The following is a 22,562-nucleotide window of genomic DNA, read 5'->3' as shown; positions in this document are numbered from 1 at the left end:
TTTTCTAAGCCCTTTTCCTTTACTAATTATAATGGAGTTCTTGGATTACACAAGCATGTGTAAAACAGGAGTATCCAACCCAAGGATGTTGCAAAGAGACTCATTTGGATTTAGTTGTTTGCAGCTTTATTTGTGTGATTTCTCACATTTTCTCTGTAAAAACGACCTAATTCTACATTACCCCTCATGCCAATGTGTGTGAGTAATCAGAGCTCTGACAGACAAGCTCTAACAGATCCAATAGTGATGACTGAAGGCATTACAACTTGCAGGAGGTCCATGCTTCTCCTTGCCGGGCAGACACCATGTCCCCTAGCAGAGGCAACAGACAGAGAGTCAGTCCCCTTGGTTCTCCAGACCCTTCCGGCCACAAGCCACAGTGCACAGTAGAGGCTGCTGCTGCTAAACCTTCAAACACCAAATCAACATCTGCAAGGCCTGCAGCGCCTTTACAGCTGACAAAATGACACTGCGGTGTAAAGCTCAGCTAGAGTGAAGTCATGTTTATGGGGTGTCAAAAACACCCCATTCAAATGCAAACTGTACAAAATTTAGAAGTAAAATGTAACAGCCTTTACAGCTCACTGCAGAAGGCATCCAAAACGAACATGGCATTTGGGAAATTACAGCGTGAACTATTGCCCAATATAATTGTCAGCGTCGGGTTCTGATTTCATTTTCACTGGTTTTTCATGAGTGCAACTTTTCAAAGCCTGTAACTTTTATATCATTCTGAAGCCTTGATCCAGCAAAGCACTTACACACATGCCTAAATTTAGATTGTAGATTCAGGGAGCCTGAGATCAGGAAGAGACCATCTGTAGGAGCTCTTCTGTAGCACAAACCACTTAGCTTCCCCTCCTGACTTCTGAGTTGAGCCAAATACTTTAAAGTCCAGGAGCAGTTCCTTTGAAATGAATTTCAATTACCCGCCTGCTTTGAATCACAAGCCTGTTACATGGTTTGTTGGACCAGGGCCTCCAGGAAATCAGAATCTGGTCTCTGACACTACAAATCTTTCCTATGCTTTCCAATACTGGTTTGAATAACAATTCTCTTATTTAAGATTTCCATGCATTAGCTAACAGGTTGGCTTGATAAAGAGCATCAGGAGAGTGAACTGTCTGTAGCTGTCAGCTCTTACCCTCAAACTGTGCAAAATTATCCTCAAATTGAGAAAAATTCTGCCTTTGACCGTGTACACCTTTGTCCCTAGCTGAGGAGGAGGAGTAGATGTTTAGCTGCAGTTATATTTTGGGTGCTTCTTTGGTGGCCCAAATTGAAGTCCTGTTTGAATTGTTAAGTGTTCTCCCTGTTTGCATTGGCATCCAAGAAGCAGAACACATTAACAAACTTAAGTGCATAGACCATAGAGTTAAGTTGGTGGGGAGGGACAGAAAGAAACACAAGAGCAAAGCAGTTCTCCCCGCCTTCAGAAAAGTGAGCTCATTTCGTATGAGAAATGTGACTGCTTCAGGCATTATTCTACCATTTTCTCTCAAGTCCCCTACTCAGGAAATACCTTACATCATATTTAAGTCAAAGGGATGTAAACAGGACTTGAGCATCTGCTTAGCATCATGCAAGTTCTCACATGTCCTCCCCAAACAAGAATTCTCTCCTGGTTGACTCCCATGAGAAATGACAGAAAGTATGGCATGAGCTCTATCATCTGAAGCTTCAACTCCTCACTCCTTTCTTTTTTCCCCTTCCCATCCCTCAATTTCAAAAAACCAGGAAAGACAAGATTTGGAGATCAAGTCAAATGTCCAATTTATTTTTATAACTTGAAACTGGAACAAACGTTGTTTTGAACGAGCGTACAAATGAAATGGTAGACACATGCTGAACTCAACATTGTGACAATAAGGGGAAAAAAAAGAGGCCAAAAATCTTGTACAGAGAATAAAAGGAACAATAAATATTTCACTAAGCCATATTGAAATGACCTCCAGCCATCTCAACATTTTATCCATAATAAAAAAAAAAGTGCTCTCGTTTTTTAAACAGAGCACAAATACCAAGCAATAATAAATAGTTCCAAACTTGTAGTAAAAGACAAAACCTCCAAGTAAACAACAAAAGCTCATACAATAAGTAATAGAAAAAGGTAATAAAAATATTTTGCCTTGCCGGTACAAATGCAAACAACTTAAATCAACGTTACTTTGCTTTGCAGTTCTAAAATACAAAGAGCACCATAAAAATGAGTTTGCCTGTGATAAACAAAACCTTGGACTGTCTTTTACATAGGACTGGGATGAAATGCTGATTTTTTTGACCCTTTCCTTAAAAATTGGTATTTTTCTTTCTAAAACCAGGTTCCCGGACCTGTCCTGCTGCCAAGGGAGTTGACTGGAGTTTTGCTCTGGACTACAAAGGCAGCAGGACTAGACACAATGAAAGTAATAAATTCAACCTTAAAAAAATAATGAAAAACTACCTAAAGTGTGAAAAGAATTGTGGCACCATTCTAGCTATGTCCATGTTATATTGTGCTTGTGGCCTAGTAAACTACAGCTCTTCTAAGCTGGAAGATAAGGAGGGCCATTTCAGTATCACTACAGTCTGCAGAAACACAACCCTTGTGCTTTTGGGTGACTCACTGTTACTTTCAGTGATCTAAGTCACAAAATTAGACAACTGCTGGTGTTTGTTATTCTGGATCATTAAAAACAACAGGGAGACTGGAGCTCCTAAGCAACTTACACTAAAATGAGAGGTGAAATTGTTTCTTAAATTAATGAATTGTGGACTGAAAATGTGCAGTTAACTTCTGATCTTCATTGCACTGATGCAAGTCCAAGAGGTTCTTCTGAGCTCAGTGACACAAGCCTGGATTTATGTGAAACTCCAGAGATCTGAATTTTCACCAAAAAGTGAAAATGTGCCTTTAAGGGACCACATTCCAACCTCCTTTACGCTGGAGTAATCCAGGACTAAGAGTTATGAATAATTCCTGATTTATATCAGTTTAATTGAGATCCAGAATTTCTCCGGAAGTCTTAAGGGTACACCACTCAAGTCTGGAAGGCATACATCTATCTGTTAGGTAGCTGGACCAAATTCTCCCTGTCACACCCATGCCTCTCCAATTGCTCCAGTGTTTCTGCATGAATGAAAGCAGCAGAAAAATTTGGCATGGCAATATATTTTTTTGTTGTTGTTTTTGTTTTAAGTTTTACCACCATTTCCTGTGAGAGCACTGAGCGTATTCCCCTTCTCCCCTTCACTGAAGTATTAGTGCCTCTTCTTCCACCTCTCTTTCCCCTTGACCCAAAAGGGAGGGAGTGTGAGAGAGAGAGAGGAAAAAAAGGACTGCAAAGAAGAGAGAAATAAAAAGGTACAGGATTTCATCCCAGTCCCTCAAACATTCAGAAATTTATGGAATGTACAATTAGAAGTGAACAGCAGCAAAGCAGCTAATAACATGGACTGGCAAGACCTGTACATGGAGTCGGTCCTGTTCTGACAGGGAAGAGGAGGGCTGTGCCTGGACTAATTTTACTTCAACCCGATTACAGCTGTACCAACAGCAGACCATTTTATGTCAAAGTGGATGCAACAGCTCTCACTTTTTGCTATAAAAAGACTTTCTTCCATAGGGCAGTGGCAGGGTGTGAGGAGCAGTGAGTGGGGGTTGGCCAGGAGAGGGAAGATGTGTTGGACATCTTCTTGTTTGCAACGAGGGGAAGAAATCTCCTCTCTCTCTCTCTCAAATCTGCAGGGAAGCTGTGGGATGTCACCCCAGACACCTTTCCGGGAACGGAATTTCATTTCACACAAATAGGAAATAACCATCCAGCCTGGTTCAACCATACCTGGTAAAACCTTGATGCAAGGGGTCCAGGCAGCTTTGAAGTTATTTAGAGCCCTGTAGGAACAGCACTTTTTTGTAGGCCATTTCTGACAAAAAAAATATATATACAACTAAAATTATTTGTGAACAACAACAACAAAAAACTTTAAAATAAAAAAGCAATTATTTTGTTTTGTTTCTTTTACTCAAAGGTCGTCTAACAACCCCCTTTTTTCCTGTACAATAAGGACTTCACATACAAATTTTTTTTTTATTTTTGCAATATTTTATCCTGCCAAATTAAAAAAATATATTATGGCAGCCTGTTTGTTTGTTTTTATTTTTATTTCCAAATTCACTAACAAAAAGGTACATTAAATCCCTTTAAAAGGACAAGCGTACAGTTAAAAAATTACAAGCTTCAGTAAAAATACAGCAAGTGCCTACATCATATGAATCAACCAATATCAATATCCATTCCAGAAGGGGAAGGAAAGGGGACAAAGGGGAGAAAAAAAAGAGAAAAATAGGTACAGGTCAGAAACGTGATTTTTTTTTTTTTTCTGCAAAGCAATAACAATATTAAGCACTTTTTTCTACATACTTTTTCTACGTGGTGTAGCAATCACCTTTTAATCCCCCAATACAAGATTCTATACAATTTTTGAAATAAAAATTCAACACCCAAGGCAGAAAAAAATTTACTAAAACTCAAGACTTTACAGTTACAGTGACAAGAACAAATTTATAGACCCACCATTTAAATTTTACTGCAACATTTTCAAGGAAAAAAGAAAATTTTTTTTTTCTTTCTGGTTTTGTAAAATGCCCAGGCATTCTCCATTATTACAAATACTGGTCCACTTTTACAGTAATCAAGAAATTTTAATATATATAATATATACTAAAACCCCGTCACCAAAAGAAAACAATATACACATGGCCATTATGGCATTTTTTTTAATAACCTATTAAGCAAACTTTGAAAAAAAAAAAGATTGCTCAAACACACATACACACAATTTCTTTTTTACCCTTGTATGTATTCAATACTGTAAACGTATTTTAAGACAGAGTGCACTAAATTTAACTTTTAAAAAAAAATTAGCCGTTGTTCCTGAATTGTTTTTTCTCATTCAATGATAGCAACTTGTAATTTGTGTCATTTGAGTTTTAATTCAGCAGTAAATCATTTCCATTCCATTTCCTAAGCAGCGTTGTCCTGAAAAAAAAAAAAGGCTGAGAATAATTCAGCTAATGTACGTCCGAAGTTGTGCTGGGTATACATCTTCATTTGATTGGGTCTTATGGCATTTTCATGTCCACTATCTTCAACCAGTAATTTTTTTTTAAGTAAATGTGGCTCTTTTTTTTTTTTTTCCTAAAGAATGTACTTTTCTTGTTTTACTTTTTTTTTTTAAAAGTCTTTCCATTTCACAAAAACATTTTGCATTTGTCTCAAGAGACTCAGATAGGAAGATCAGTTTTCAAGGCACTCACGTCAAATTGAATGGCAGTAGAAAAACTGTCCAATAAATTATTTTTATTTATTTTTCTTTATAGTGCCAGTATTGTGAATGCCATGCTTAGCAACACTGACACTTAATCTCAGCTGTTCCCTTACAGTTTAACCCACCTTTGGGCCAAGTAGAATATGATGTAATTTCTTGTTGAGAAGCCATTTTTCTCTTAACCACAAAACAAAAGCTTTAAAGTGCGGGTCAACATAATTAAAATCTCTAACCATAATTGTCTACTGTTTGCTAATATTAGTTGTAAAAGGCTTTAATACATTTGGAATTTAAAAGTAGAGCAGGTGCATTTTCCTTTGCTTTACTTTTTGTCTGTCATAATGCTTTTGTCTGAATACAATTCCATTCTGTTCCTAATTAAGTCAAGGGAAAAACTCTTACCGACTTCAGTAGGAGCAGAATCCTGCCAAGACAGGTAAATCAACCAGGATTTATTTTTGTCTTTCTTATAATAACATCACTGTACATCATATAATATTCCTACTCATAAACTAAGTGCCTATGAGTTGAGGCTTTTCACTGAGAAGATCACACTTTCCCATCTTCTAATAATTAACTACAGCAAAAATAGACTGAAGTAGATGTCCTGAATTCAAATTTTATGATTTTGTGGTTTAAAAAAAAAAAAAAAAAAGAAAAAAAAAAGGAAGAAGAAAAAAAAAAAAAAGATGGCATTTGGCTCCTCTGAGGTTTGAAAATAATATTACAATGCTCAAGATGTACTTTTATTGTCTCTGGGAAGAGTCACAGGAGGGGAAGAGGGAGGGAAAAACACTCCAAAAAGTGACAAACTGGCACCATTATGTTGCCATAGCTTTTAACAACAAGAAGAAACTATCAGATAGCAATGTACAATTAAGAATGTTTCTGTTTTTTGAATGTAGCTGCCTTCTGCACCTTTGTCTTTTTTGCTGTCATAGCTTTAGTGCTACAATCCATCTAGAAAAGGCCTCTATCATCAGCGACATTGTCAGTGCTATGTATTTGATCCAATTTCAAAAGAAAGTGCTAATTTTAAAGATTGTTATCCGCTGTACAGTTTTGTTTTCCCTAATCTTCAAGGTTATTTAAGAAGGAGAAAGAAAAATTAAAAAAAAAAAAAGAAAGTACAAAAGAAAGAAAAAAGGAAGAAAGATAGATTTCAGCTCTCACGCTGGCTTCTTCACAAGAAATTACACACACTTAGCTTAAATTTCAACAAAGCAGCGGCCCAAAAATTATAATTTTAAACGATATGTTTCTCCCCTACAATGCAAGTAATCTCAGGCTACGACTGGGTAAAATTAAAAAGGGATACCCAACAAAATTTTAAATGAAATTTAAACAGAAAGAATAAAAAAAAGTACCTGCACATGCCAAAAAATTACAAAAACCCAATAAATACAGAAATTATTGCACAGTTAAAAGGCTCCACAATTTTTACTGCCTTAATCAACCCTCGGGTTTAATAGAACTTTGTAGACACAGGTTATATTTAAGTGCCAAAGTCTGGCACCTACCATAGTTATGCTAAGTTATGTTTACGGAGGCAAGTTAGGTCATCTTTTCTCAGTTGGCAATAGTTAAACTGTACAAATAAAATGTTACCTAGACCCCTGAAATTTAACCTAGCGGAGATGGGGGCAGGGAGGGGCAGGAGGGAGGTGTGTGTGGGGGGGGCCTTAGCTTCTTTCTGCCTGCTCAATTTTGACGTCATTTGTCAGCAAATGTTCTCCATGCCACTTTTTCATGTGTTTCTCCAGGGTGCTGTAAACACTGAAGGGCATCTGGCAAATGTCGCAGCGGTAGACCTCCTTCCCTATCTGGCCATGCGTTTTCATATGGCGCGTCAGCTTACTGCTCTGGGCACATGCATAGTTGCAGAGCTCGCATTTGTAAGGCCGCTCTCCAGTGTGGCTCCGACGGTGTACCGTCAAATTGCTGCAGTTCTTAAAGACCTTGCCACAGTACTCACATGTATCGCTCCTGCGCCCTTCCTTCGAACTGGGTCGCCCAGGGCCGGGTCCGCTGATGTGGGGGGTGCTGCCTCCACTCGCCGTGCCGCTGCGCCCTGAGAGCCCCCCGTCCAGCATGTCCCCCGGCGGAGTGGAGAAACGCAGGCTCCCATTCTCCGATGAGTGCTCGGAAGAGGTCGCGAAGGGGGATTGTCGGGAGTCTGTGAATCCGAGGAACGGATCCTTCATGAAGTGCCGCGATGCTGCATACCCTACCAGCCACTGGGAGTAAACGTTTTCGGAAGGTATTATCGTTGCTGGTGGCAAGTCCAAATCTTTCTCTACCTTTATTCTTTTAGAGGAATTGTTTAAACTGGGGCTCGTGATAGGTGTTGGCTTCCGGGGGAACAAGTTTGGGAAGGGTTCACCCGGGCCAAAGTTTCTTCCATTGACCGCACCTTCCTCAGTGCGGTCCAGCTCTCCTACCACTGAGTCTTCATCGCCCGGATCTCTCTGACAGAGATCTCGAGGACACAAGTCTCGCTGGTCAGAGGACCTTTTCATGAAGCTACTCCTCTTCTGTTTTTCAGCTAACATGTCATTATATTGCTGAATGGCACCTAGACTTACATTCTCGATGACTTTTCCCAGGACGAGGGATTTCTCGTCCGGCAGCGACTTGGAGCCGTTTTCTCGGTTACGACTCAGCTCTGAGTCCATACTGAAGCTTGACTCTGGCCGGCTCTCATTTTCAAGTTCCTCTTCCTCCTCCTCCTCCTCTTCCTCTTCTTCATTGTCATGGCCCAGAGAAGGATCGCTCTCGTTCCTGAAATCTGCCTCACTGGATTTCAGTCCCTCTCCAGTGAGCTCACTTGTGCCTGGCTCGGGGGAACTAGTGGTGGACAGTCCATCATCTGACCTGCCTGTCATGGAGCCAGCTTTATGCATATGTGTTTTCATGTGGCGTTTTAGCTTGCTGGCCTGGGAGCAAGCATGGTCACAGAGCTGACACTTGTAGGGCTTTTCTCCTGTGTGACTACGCCGGTGCACAATAAGGTTACTCTGGAACTTGAATGTTTTCCCACAAAATTCACAGGACTTGCTCTTGGCCTGAGGCTGGGGAGGCGTAGTGCTGCTGGGGGGCATGGGGGGCAGTGGTGGGGTGCTCAAAAAAGGTGATTTAGGACTTGGCTGGAAAGGATTCAGCAGGCGATGCATAGGGTTGGTGCGACTGGGTGAGACTGGCGGAGGGGTGGAACTGTTTCCTGCCAGCTCTCGAAGCCTTCTGGAGAAATCCATCGCTGGGGACTCAATTGCCATGGGGTTTAAACGCATAACTCTGTCAAAGGCACTGGGATGCTGGGCAACTAACCCCATTTCTTCGGCACTAAGGCGATGTGGATCCAGATGATGACGAGGCGGTGGGCTGAACAGCGGAGGTGTGTTTGGGAGCCGACCCTCACCAAAGCCAGGGTGTTCACGCAAGATGGGTCCTGTCATCCGCAAAAGATTAAAAGGGTTGTTGTCTCCAAGAAAATTCATCAACGGGGACTGTGCAACAGTCTCCGGTCCCAGAGGAGGAGGGATGGTGATGCGTGGAGTAAGGGAACTGTTTGAAGGGCTTGTTTCCAGGTAGATGCGGAATCCATGTGTGTTCTGGGCATGCTGAAGCAAGAACCAAGCGCTATTAAAAGGCTGCTTGCATGTTGTGCAAATATAGCTTGAAGGCTCATCTTTACCTATAAAAGAAAAAACAGAAAGAACACTTAAAAAATAATACAGTGGAGAACATTTAAATACAGTTGGCATGCACTTTATTTTGCTAACACATTTCCTTCTTGGCATTTCTGAAAGAAGGATTTAATTGCAAAGTATTGACTGATATAAATTGTTGAACAGCACATTTACTCACCACACTTATTCACCTAACATGTATGACAAATATCACACGTAGTCATTTGTGCTATATACATTGACATCCTCTAACTTGCAAATAAAACCTTCCTTCATGACGTGTAAGGATCCAAATCCTTTCATGTGTTTATTCCACAAAAAGGAATTTGTTTCAAGGGATTTATGACTACGGACGAAAACCAAGGAAAATGCAGCGTGGTAGGTTTTACAAGGCACCTGCAAGGAGCTTCAGTGTCATTTTCATTCTTTCATTTTATATTCTTCATGCAGCAGTCCCCTGAGATCTTGCTGAATTTAATTTATACATGCTTCAGTCATGCCAGCACTTCCATTTTTAAAATACTATGTAGGTATTTAGCCACACAAGTCCTATTCAAGTCAACAGGAGCTTGGAAAACATACCCTTGCATAAACCACTTTGACATTCTTTTTGCCAAAACACCAAGAAGCCACTCAAATGAAACATCCGGTAATCAAAGCCGACAGCACAGTTGCAATTAACAGTAACAAATGTCGGGCCGTGCTTGAACTGGGTCCCAAAAATTTCTGAGCCTGAGCCTGCCCTCCAATGCAGAAATGCTCACCAGAGCCAAAAACATTGTTCTGTTTGCTTTTCTAGCCTCTTTGAACGGCTGCATAAAGGTGGAAAGCATTCCTTTAACCTTGATTCAGCTTTACATAAAGGACAGGTGTGGACAAGTCTGCACCACAGTCATAATTTTGCTAGCTAGAAAATTCCAGTCCTGGGCACAATATAAACTATGTGCTATCTTCAAAAAGCACTTTTCTCCGACTCCCCTACTTTTTTCAATGTCTCTGCAAGATTCTGATAAACATAAACATGTGTCAACTTGAAATTCATGGTCCAGGATTTGTTTTGTTGTTTGTTATTAAATGAGGGGAAGGTTTCCTGAAAAAACAACTGCCCATTTTGGAAAACCTAAAATTAATTTCTTGCTTGTTTTTTTGTTTCTTTATGAAAGCATATATTTTGGCTAGCCATGGCCCCACCGCACCTAAAGGCACTGAACTTCCTGATAGTTCAGTAGCTGAACCAAGCTTCCTGCCTGACCCGTGACAGTGCAAGGACCCAAGCAGTGCCTGATTCAGCCGCTCCACAGGAGCTCAGATCCAAAGCTGAACTACACAGACCCTTTTCTAGACAGGGATGCTGCCATTCACAAAAGCCTGTTGCATGAGCTTGAAAATGAAAGAGTTTATAAGGTGAACAGAACCGTATTATCGAAACTACCTTGTAAGGGGGAATGACTCATAGCAGACCAAAAAAAAAAAAAAAAAAGTTAAACTCAGGCACATCAGGAGAAGCAGGATTGCTGCTGACTGAATTCCCCTCTTCTGGCTGTTGCAGGAATGGCTGCTGCTAACAAAATCTACAAAACCTTAGACAAGGAGGCTAGAAGATTATCTGCCTACCTATCAGCCTGTCAGTTTATCTAATCTTATCACCCAATATACATCCATAACATCAGCATAAAGGAAAAAGTATGTATCAGATGGAAACTTATTTACAAAGGCAGGTGATAAATGTGATGCAACTCCTCACGCTTCTATTGATTTAGCAGGGCTATTGCTGTGGACAGCAGCTTCAAACCACGATTTCAGGGAAGCCATCTCTTCACAGCCAAGAAAAAATGTATACAATACAGTGGGCATTTGTGCCTGGCTGACATGGCCCCTGTGCCCCAGCCCTGCATGCTGTGTCTGTAGACAGATGCAGTTGCTTTGATTAATCTCTAACAATCGCTGTTCGAAAAAAACACAAGTTTGAGAACTGCACTCGGCTTGGAAAAAGGGCCCGTAACTGCTATTGACATTAATGAAAGCCACATACAAACGTGGAAAGGAACTGATACATTATCCCTTAAAAATCTACTCAGCACTGAGGCAGTTAGGAAGTTTTATGTCATCTTTGCAGCCAAAGCAACAGTAAATGCTCCCATTATTACTTCAAATATTTAAATTTCTGTTTCTTACAGAAATATGATGAAAATGTCTAGACCTTTAACTTTTCTTGCACAGCAACATGTGTAGTATAAAAAGTGACAGAAATCACTGAAGCAGACTAAAGTATATAACATACTCTGTCAAAAGCTTTTTTAAACAATATGTTTTACCTCAGTTCACCCTAGAATAGATTTTAATAAAGCCCCTTCCAAAGTGTGATCTAATAGCAAATGAAGTGCAGCATCTTACAAGGTCGTATATCTTCAAATTAAAGAGTGCTCTGCACCCTTCACCTTCACTTTACCCACTCTAATTAATCGATTTATTACCCACAGCTGTTCGATTATTTCATTTTTAAAGTCACAGCATGCATTCTTTTTTGTTGTGGGGCTTTTTTTCTTTAAAAAAATTAAGTGTGTGAGTGTCTGTGTTGTGTGCATGCATTCTCTTTGCTTAGCTCAAGAACTGACAGGAGGAAGAAAGCAGCTGTGTATTAAACGACAACAACAGCAACACATTTACTTGAGCAAAGGCACATACGTAAGAAGACAAATTCCTAAGCAGGCTGAGGATCAAGGCCAATCTAAAACTGAAATGGCTGATTAAAAAAATTACCCTCAAAATGGCAGCTGGCTGGATGCTTGCTATTACATGTTACATGGAATTAAGATGTTTTAGTTTGTTTTGTTCTCCAAAATTTCACCTCCACGAAATGAAGAGAGGAAAGTAAATCCCCTCCTTTTTTGTTTTCTTTCAAACAGCAAATTAGTGCTATTAGTGATCTAAGACTTACAAGCTAGCAGTCATAAGTCTTCTCTTCCTTTTTGTTGTTTGGCTTTTATGCTCCCTAAGACTCCTCTTCAGGAGACCCCAACAAAACAACAAAATTGACTGCAGGCTACCTGGCTACCAATCTCCGACTGCTTCATGAGTGTTTATGTGTATATGTCTGCATATATAGATAAATTTTATTTTTTAAAAAACTTTCACAACCCTCAAAGACTCTCCCCAGACTCCCTGTTCAAAAAAAAAAAAAAAAATTAATTTCTTTACTATCACTTCATGGTTATCTTGCCTAAAAGTTGCCCTGAGCAGTGTAGATGCTCACTTTTAAGAACAGAACAATGTCAAAAATCTTTGAAGATCCAGTCCAAACATTTTTATATTCAAAAACTTGCTAAATATTTTAAACATGCCCAGAAACAGCCACATATTGCTCAAGAATGATCCTTATATTTAATAATGCAGTGCACCTACACTATAAAACTTTGTTATAAGTCTACTTTTGATATATGACTATCTTAATCCCTTGCCACCTGCACTGAAGTCTGTCTAAATATCCTCTTTATGACAACTAGCTATATAGTCTTTGCCATATGCAGTCTTTATCACTTTAGCATGTGCTTGACTTTGACCATGTGAGTAATCAACATCAGTGAAACTTAAGCATAGGCTGAAGTGCTCTGTTGGATAGTGATGAAATTATTCATGTGCTTAGAGTTAAACACGAGCCAAGACTTCATTATTACTGTTCGATGAATTGCACATGGTTTCAATGCTACAGTCTGTAACTAGGCATGAATCTCAGGGCTCACAGTTCAAGTATAATTCTTTATCTTTACAGTAGTTGGTAGATATGGTGTATCTACCATACAAACATGAGACATCCAGGTCACAACTCCTGAGCAATCAATTGTAGTTTCACGGTTGCAGTAAAGCCAAAAAAGCACTGCCACATTCAGACAATGAGAGGTTTGTAGGGCTGAATCCTACTGAGACACGGGTGCACAGATTTCGAAATACTGATTTGAAGGCCAGGAACGGTCATGAAAATAAAGAATCAGAGTACTAGGATAAACTTAGGGTTTGCCCTTGTCCAGTTCCTGACCCAAAGGATCATAGAATCATAGAATGGTTTGGGTTGGAAAAAACCTTAAAGATCATCTTGTTCCAACGCCCTGCCACAGACAGGGACAACTTCCACTAGACCAGGTTGCTCTAAGCTCCATCCAGCCTTGCCTTTAACACTTCAAGGGATACAGCATTCACAGCTACTGTGGGTAACTTATTCCAGTGCCTCATTACCCTCACAGTAAAGATTTTTTTCCTAATATCTAACCTAAACTTACTCTCTTTTAGTTTGAACCCATTCCCCCTTATCCTGTCACAATATCTCCGTATTTATGCATCTGTTCCTATCTATGGCAGATGCTCCATTATCCCACTTCAAAGGCCACCAAATGGAGATTCTACAACCTTTCCAAAGTCTACCTCATTCCTTCTCTCCTTTACAGTCATGAAGGTTCCCCAGGTGCCTAATCTTTCTTCCTGCAATTTAAGATCATAATATATTGTCCTACCTAGATGTACATACAAAACATAAGAAACAATTTAGTCAGCTCCTCACATACAGATATCATCCAACCCAGAGATTTGCAGTTGAACCACTTCATGTCTTTTAGCAACTCCTTCTCCAATTTTGATTTGGAAATGTCAAGTGAGAGAGAATTCACTTTGTATTGGAGTAGTCTGTGGCCATGGCTGACTATTTTCAGTACTAAAAAACCCCCTCTCTTCTTTCCAATTCAAATTGCTGAGTTCAACTCCCAACCATTAGATCTTGTTACATTTTTATCTGGGAGATTAAAAATCTCTCTAGTGTCTTCTGCCAAAGCAGGTAATTATAAACTATGAACTTACTGAACACTCTTGCCTTTTCTGCATATTATGACAAAAGATGGTCTTTTCCAGAAATATTAAAATGTGTTCCCTCCATTACTGCATGACAGATTATGTTCCATTCAAAATGTCAAAGCAATAATGAGCTTTTTTCTTTTTCATGAACAGCACAAAACAAAGCTAAATTCAGATCCTGCCTCCCAGATTCTGCCCTTAGAGGGGGTAGTGAGAAAAGACATGCCAGTTTGCCCCCCCAGAACAAGAGTAGCCTGAATCCCTGACTTATCTGTCCTCTGCAGTCTGACTTGTATCATTTAGTGATACGCAGATCTTCCTTGCCCAGTTGGTACATGACTTTCTATATACCCTGAATGCTGAGCATCTTTGCCCTGGAGATAAAAATTTCCCTTAAAATTTCCTCAGTTATTCTGGATACCATCAAACAATAATCAGTGTGAGATAAGAACTGTTGAGAATTCATTATTTTCTGCTGAGCTACAGTGACATCCAGTGCCTTATGAATCCTCCCCTCAGCATGCCTGAATAATTCCATTAGCTGTAACAGAGAATGAACTCCCCTTCTTTTTAATCACCCACCCATAACCCCCACCAGGACTGTGGTGAGGACCTGCAGGCAGGTCCATATAACCACTGGCATTCTTTACCTCCAGCAATACTTTCCAGGTAATATTTCTGGTTCCCTTTTACAAAGTTACAACAGTAGCAATAAAAACGTTAAGGAATTTTAATGCTGGTTTACTGCACCTTTAGAAGCTCAGAAAAAGTAGAAACTTGCAAGCTTTAAAGGAAGGACACATTTTATTGTAGTGCTAAGGAACAGACATGTATCAGGTTCCTACAATCTTTCCGCCAATATTATTCTCTTCTCCACCACTTGATTTTTAATGAATATTTAAATAATTACTCCTTGTTCTTATGATGGCTACCTAATAATACCAATAAAGGTAGCGTGGATGCTCCATAAAAAACACACCTTTAATTGAATTATTATTAAATTAAAATGCCATAATTGAGAACACGAGTTTACAAGTCTCCTTATAAGACTAGCTGACATTAAAGAGAACGGCATTAAACACTGGAAAGATTTAGTGTTGCATAGTGAAAAAAATATATCGTTATATGTAGTTTGACAGATCACCCAGACAAGGGCCAAATGCTTCACAGGTGTCTGCAGTGTGGATCTGCTGTGTGAACTATATCGGTTCATAGTCGATGCTTTACTGGGTATGCAAAAATATCTCAAATACACATATTTCTGCTGAAGAGGTTTTATAAGCCATATTATCACTTTAAATTATCCAAGTTAGCAAGAACATTTACTTACATATGTTTATAATAGAATAAACATGTGCTGAACACACACAATATCAAGAGTTTTACCCTTCCTGAACTACCTGGGCTGTTTGGAAGTGCTGCTACCTCCATTTCAGAAGGACTGACGGTCTCAATAAAAAAGACAGAAATGTGAAGTAGGGTCCAAGTCTGGTGTGGATCACCACTGCCAGTCCAATGACAGTGACTACTTTTAAACACCAAACCCAAAGGAACTTTACACCTCTTTACTTACTCTTTACACCTCTCTTCATCTTAATTTTGTTTTGATGGCAACAAGCACTGAAGATGAAAAACAAGCACAACTCCTCTATCCATCCCCAGAGTTAACACAGTGAATCCATCCCCACACCAACTCATCTAAAGAAAGGGCTCAAGAGAGTCTTGCAGCACATCCTGCTAAGGGTGATGGGGACTATCACCAACAGTTCATAAAGTTAGCATCAACTGGTAGCTAAAGTTAGTGTTTTATGACTTAGCAAGTCGCCTGCAGTCTCACAACCTACGCACCTCTGATTCTACACTCAGATAAACAGCCGTTGTCTCTTGTAAAGCTCAGCCAACCTGAAGCACATCTCAGTCAAGAAGAGATGAAGATTTAGATGAAAGAACCCAACATGAGGGGTCACGCAGTCTGTCATCATCTGGAAATGGGGAATCTCAGGATGAGGTGAGTAAACAAAAGAATGTGACAGGGAAACAAAAATTAAATGTTTTTAAGAGGTGGATGGAAAAATAAGGGTGTCTGAAGAAAGAACTAACTGAGAGACGTTACTTCTCAGTAACAGAATCCTGCTTCCTCCCATACAAGACCCTGTTCTCTTTTTCTACCTTGCCTTTTGAAAGCCTGTTTCCTCCAGTGCCATCATCAAATCACGACTTCATGCAATATTCTTCTCCCACACACTGCCTGTATGTTTTACAGCTTTTCCCATCCTGTTTCTACCTTGACTAGTGAGACTGCAAGCTCTCTACAGAGATTATGCAAGAAGCTTTCTGCCAAGAGAACCTACACACCCAAGACCCTCTCATTCCCAGCACTGATTTTGATTAGCAATACAAGCATTCTTGAGAGCATTTTCTACCTGTTGGAAAATATCTACAGTAGCACTCATTGGCACCAATATTAAAATATATTAATATTACACTACTTTTAGCAATGTTTACTAATTTAATGTTTACTTTTAGCAAGAATTTACTAATTCTTTCTGTGCTAACTGTGCTATTCTTTCTGTGTCAAACTCCAGTTTTGGTGAATTAAGTGCTGCCCCACTTTGGAGAGACTATTTTATTTTCTGAAACCATTTCAGCAGTGTTCCTTTTCTATTAGGCAGAACTGCAAATCCTCTGTTTATCATTCTTGTAATAATAAATATCTATTTTGTTGAATGAACTATTTTATTAAATGAATGGAAAACCAAAGACATTAATTACCAATCACATAGCTGAGAAATCAGACTGTCATGCTGTCTGTCTACAGCCAATCCTTTCAGAATTCCAAGAACAAAGAGCATAAATCCGTGAAAGTCTTAGAGATATCAACCTGATAAACCTCGTCAAACTCTGATTTGAATTGCTCTGCTATGAATTCAAAGTAGCTGTGATAATCACCAATGCAGACCTTGAATTTTTCCAGATAAACTATACCATGTTCTCACTAACAAGGACCTTAACTAGACTTGCATGAATACAGCAAGTTGTGATTTGTTCTTTTTTTCATTAAACTTTTCCCAGAAGCATATTATATGTCCTCTCTGGCATTTATAGTTACAAAAAAGAAGGAGGCTGCAGGCAGACTACAGCCATGCATAACACAAACAGATGCTTCCTGCTTCTTAATGGACACAGGCGACCTTTGGCTGAAGATGCAGTTCGTGTTCAATGGTCCCATTTTCTGTGAGACTTAATCATACCTCAGATCTGTACTGCCAGATTCACATAAGTGAGCCAAATGCACAGCTCAGTTTAATTTCTAGTGCATTACAAAATGGCAATATTATATTTTTAGGTATAAAATGTCAATAGGCATTTTGGGCAACTTCCTTCTAGATGTCCAATTTCTCATTCCTTAAAAGAGCTTCTGGCTTCCTGGAAGTTCAGACTATAGAAGAAATACTTTTACTTAGTGCAAAAAAGGAAAGGAAAATGCACAGAAAAAGTTGGAACTCATGACACAGGGATTTTGACCCAGAAGCACTGTTTCAATGGAAGATAAAAAACATGTTTGTCATCATTGAACACCTTCTCCTAATTGGTGTTAAATCTAAAATACAAAGGCAATTTATAAAGCAGAGAAAGGGAGAAGTGTGAAAAGTGAGGAGCAAACAGGAAAATCAATATTAAAAGATCAATAGCGAATGAGTTAACTTTTAAATTAGCCCTTTGTGATACAACAGTTTCAACTGACTCCACCTTTAGCATCTAAACAGCTTTGTGTCTTTTAGATAGTTTCTCTGAACCTAAGGCATCAGCTAGCAGACTGAAATGATGCTTTACAAACCCGATGTATAAAATAGTGAAAACTATCAGAGAAAATGGGGAATGCAATACAGGGGGGGCAACATACCCACTCGTGAGATTAAAAGACCATAGGACTACCCATGGCTGATGGTTTAATATACAAGATCACGTTTACAGCACTCGTGAAAAACCGTTGTACTGCTAAAGGACACTTTTAGGTCTTTTCTTAGCATTAGGTATTCAAATGCATTTGAAATAATGTCAATCTTTTCTACAACATATGAAATATGCCAGCAGCTTCCCTTTAAATCGGTTTCCTGTAACCAGCTTTGTTTGAAAACTGGCAAGTGCTGGGATATTTTTTTTTCCCACAGACTTTTCTAAGGTGCCATTTTCTCATCTCACAATCAAGAATCCTCAGTAATCTGAATAGGAACTAAAAGAAGGATACATAAAGGAAATTGTCCATGTCATATAATGGAAAAATAAAAAGTAAATTAGGAAACATTAAAAGAAGCCAAAGGGTGAAAACAAATTTTCCTGTCCTTTTTTCCTCAGGAGTACTTCAGTTTGTTTTACTGCAACTTTTTCTTAAGGGTATTAGGTGCCTATTCATATTTAGTAAATGAAATAACATTTTTGTTTTAATTCATTGCTTCTTTAACAAATGCTAACTCCCATCTCTGCTTCTTTAAATCCACAAAATCTCCATGTTCAACCCTAAGAAGTATTGTAAAGGCTGTAAATCTTGTTTTAATGGAATGTACATTTAGCTATGAGGAGATAATTGACGTTATGGAGGGCCTAGATGCTGAATTATATAGGTTATCTAATACAAAGGGGACTCATTACCGAAGCACTACAAACAAGTAGTAATATATGTATATTGTTCTGAGTGGCGTTATAGCAAAAGTGTTCAGGTCTGCAGGGATTTATAAAACACAAGAAAACAGCAGACATGCACTTGTAAATTTGTCTCATTTGTCTCTGAAGTTAAAGGTTATTCCCTTGATCTGAATTTGTAATAAAAACATGCTAGACTAAGGTTTGTAGAGAATGTTTGAATATGTAAATTGTGTATAATGATAGGCAATTATAGGGTAAAAACTGGACCTTATGAATGTTACAGAATTGCATGGAGCATCAAAGTATTTTCCTTCAGATGAAATATTTATCTTTTATGCATGTTATAAGCACTTTTTCAAAGGTATTCAGCAACCTATTTGAGAGGAGAGTTGACAAAAATCAAACCATTACAACTGACTAAGACTGTGGGCTTATGCACAGGAGAAGCCACAGCTTTTTACAGAATATACATAATAAATCTCTTGAACTAATGGTTCCGGAGATGGATCCTCAAGGACAAGTTCCACTGATTTTCACTCCCTTAGATGAAAGCTGGTCAGATGTTTCTGGATTTTTTTTTAAGACGATATGGGGGTGGAAGTGTGGGGAGGGAGATTGGGGAGAATAAGTAGGTAAGAATGTGAATTTTCTTGGACTGATTAAATGAAACCCCATTTTCCCTCCAGTTCATTGGCTGCTGTTTTCAGGGAATAATAAAAAAACAATAAAAAAAAATGCTGCACCGAGATAGAAAGTAGCAAAGCCGGGAGATGATACTATAGTTTATGCTACTGAAGATAAGGTTTTCTCCTTCTCTGAGCACGACAGTCTGTTCAGGTTAACCAACTGCAGTGTTAGAATAACTCCAGCCGACTTGTCACAGAGTACAAAAGTCATCAGCAACTGAATGTTCTTTTCTGCACCGCAATTAAGACGAATCAATACGACGTGCCACAAATGGTATTTTACTCTCAATAAGAACTCGGGCTGAGTTTATTCAGAATATTTTAGCGCTTCCCCAGGGGATTTTGGTCCGACGCAGATGGCAAATAAAGTACTCAGCCTAGGGCTAGAGCACATTATGCTAATTCTAATGTCAGATGTACTTTAATATACAGCTCTATTTAATCACCCCATTATTTCACATTTCCATATGAAAAACCTGCGGCACTTCTGCAGAGCTTTCACTCTGCGACAATGCCAGCTTCCTTCAACTAGCTCACTGCGAAAGAGAAAAGAAGACTGGTCATTCTCGCCAGTCAAAATGTTACAGTTTCAAAGTTTCAGTATTCCTGAATTTAAAGTGGGTCTTCCAGTGCAATTAGCAAATCGCTCGGCTAGAATGCTGATATGTACAAAATGCTAAGGAGGTGTGATTGAAAAAAATAAAAATAACAGCCCTCCCTCTCCAGCTCATCCATTCACGCATGCAGACATAGGCAGGCACGTATCTCAAATCCGCTTGCAGAACAGTAATAATAAAAATAATGAAAATATTTTCATAGTGCAATTCAACCAATATTCTCAACACTTGTCACCAAACCGTTGCTATTCCCGGCTGTGTGGCTTCCGTTACTTAGAGGAACAGACATGGCTGGCACAGCTGCCAACCTACAGATGTCTCTGAATAAAACCTTCCTTGTATATCAATAATTTTTGCCTGCAACAAACTACACCTCTAATTAGGTTTATAAGCCACAGAGTTTCAGTATGGCCCAATACCCAAATTATCTGTAATATATCTTGATGACCCATCTCTGTTGACCACAGAATTTGAACCTGTGGACTTGAAGGTAAAATGATTCAAAACTGGATTTACACTGAAAGGAATGAAGGAAAAGACTTTGCTTTGGAGCTGTTTTTCAAGCCATTTAGGCTCTTGAAGTGCAGAAAGCAGAAGCAGTCCTTGGAGGACCTCTTCAGCATCCAAGCTTTCCCTTCAGAGTAATTCTGTGAAGGATCTTTAATTCAGCATTCATGTACAACCACCAGTGAAATGAGTTTCATGGTCTCAACAAAATCTTCCCCAGTTTGGCATAACTGGGGCTCCATGACAACTAGGACTGCTCATCAGGGGGAGCCAGGTCAGGCCTAGATTATACAGAGCTGTTATTAGAGGAATATATGAAGCTTAAGTCAATAATTTTTTTAATCATTTCATTAAACCTAAAACATATCTCACCAAGAAAAAAAAAAGGAACTCTTTAGAAAAAAGGCATCCTTTTTCCTCCTCCTACAACCCAATCTGCATCCTTTAAAAATTGTTCAACAATGCATGCAGCAGCCAGCACCTGGGGCCAGATCTCACCTGGTTTCACTGTTATGCATCAACATTTAAAGATACAGAACTGCACTGCTGTGCCTTGACACAACATATGCCACAACTTCCATGTCCTAATTTGAACACAGAGGATGATACCCTTACAGTCAAGGAAGAAATTTTCAAGCTTTCTTTTATTTTTATATATATACATATATATAAATGTGCATACACACCCACACACATATATATGCGTAGTATATGTGCGTGTTTATATATGTATAAATACATGATTTGGTCTCTGTTAGAATGGCTATGAATAGAGTTTTGCCTGAATGGTAAATACAGTACAAGTCAATTTAGTAAATTAGGGTAACTTTAAGACTTATTCTCACTCTGAAAATGAGTAGCTAAATTAAAAAAAAAAAAAAAAAAAAAAAAGAGGACAAAATGAGTGTTTAATATCCCAATGCAAAGCCCACCAAAGTCAATATGAATCTTTCCACTGGCTTCAAGGGGATCTGGATGCGGGTCTTCTTCCACACTGGGATTTGTTAGTCTCAAGACACTGTCTTCAATGTAGGGATAAATCTGGTTTGTGGTGGTGTAGTTAAAAGAAGATAACTGAGTTCACAGCAGCTAGAAGCCTAAAGAACTCAGCTGTAAATATTTTAGAGGAATAAATGGAGACACAGCTAGTAAAGTATCTTTTGTATCTTTAGTTAAAAAGAAAAACAGTTGAAATAGAAGAAACGCACACACTGAAATCAATCCTTGACAATTCTGTTGCTTTTTCTTCTGCTGATATTATGTTGGGTTTTGGAAATTTAAAAAAAAACATAATAGCAATTCTCCCTAGATCTATCCAATTTCTTTAGCTCATTTTAGATAAGCTTACTGCATTCTTAAACTCCATTATTAAGAATTCTTTGGAAAAAAAATCAGAGCTGAGACTAGCAAAACAATTTTTAATAACATATTTATTCTTGACAATACACAAATTTGTGGAATCCCATTCAATTTTCATCATTATGGAAATTTTTTGAATGCCAGAATGTCAGCAGACACATCTATACTAAAGGGTTCCTACAGGACTCAAAAGTCCTCTAAAGGAAAATCCAAGACTGGGTGAACAAAGAAGCAAAATGAGCAGAAGCTTTAAAGCCTAAATGGGAGGCGGGGGTGGGGGTGTTGGGGAGGACTGTGAGATGGAGACAAGGGAAGGAGGAAGATATAAAATACCTCTGGTGAAAAATAGAACCGATCAGTTGCAAAGGTAGGGATCTTGGGGGTTGCTCTAGATTAAGCAGTTAAATTTCAATCTGTGCCCATGAAGTTGCAAAAGATGAATCTCTAATCATGCTTCCTGAAGTGCAAAGACAAAAACACCGTTTTTGCTCCTTAGATAGGTGGTGTTTTATGCCACTGTAACAGTGTAGAAAAATAATGCCAATGCTGGCTAAAAAAAGATACTAAAAACTTCCTATTTTATTTCTATACAATCCGGATTGATCACCTAAGAGAAGCATAATTAAACAATGCTAAGCGTCCCAACCCCTTGGAGAATGTGCTGCCGAAAAATATTTTTAGAACAATCACTGTAGTAATTCTTCTTAGTTGTAGAAACACTCCAAATCAGAAAGTCAATTTTTCCTCTATTTGCAGAAGTGTGCTGGTTTTCACTGGAAAGGCGCCTGTGTTTTGTTTGGCTGCTGTTCATATACTGCCTTGGCAGGATTTCCTTGGATTGCTTACAGTGAACATTGCTCTTGCATACAGTAGCACTCCCATTTTTACCGTCCCAGCCACACGTTTTCTAA

General features: G+C 38.9%; 1 protein-coding gene across 5 annotated transcripts in view; it reads right to left on the bottom strand.

Annotated features, from left to right (window-relative positions):
• Positions 1–1,748: 1,748 nt before the first annotated feature.
• BCL11B (BCL11 transcription factor B) overlaps positions 1,749–22,562 on the bottom strand; it is a 97,026-nt gene continuing 76,212 nt past the window's right edge. For all 5 annotated transcript variants that reach the window (XM_050335907.1, XM_050335908.1, XM_050335910.1 and 2 more), the window contains one exon: positions 1,749–9,004. In XM_050335907.1, coding sequence (XP_050191864.1) covers positions 6,993–9,004 — 2,012 coding nt within the window. In that variant the 3' untranslated portion in view covers positions 1,749–6,992. The remainder of the gene's footprint in view (positions 9,005–22,562) is intronic.

The sequence above is a fragment of the Myiozetetes cayanensis genome, unplaced genomic scaffold (genome assembly GCF_022539395.1).
Source record: "Myiozetetes cayanensis isolate MyiCay16 unplaced genomic scaffold, myiCay2020 scf6-25, whole genome shotgun sequence".
In the NCBI taxonomy this organism is placed as follows: Eukaryota; Metazoa; Chordata; class Aves; order Passeriformes; family Tyrannidae; genus Myiozetetes; species Myiozetetes cayanensis.
This window is presented reverse-complemented; position numbering and strand designations above follow the sequence as displayed.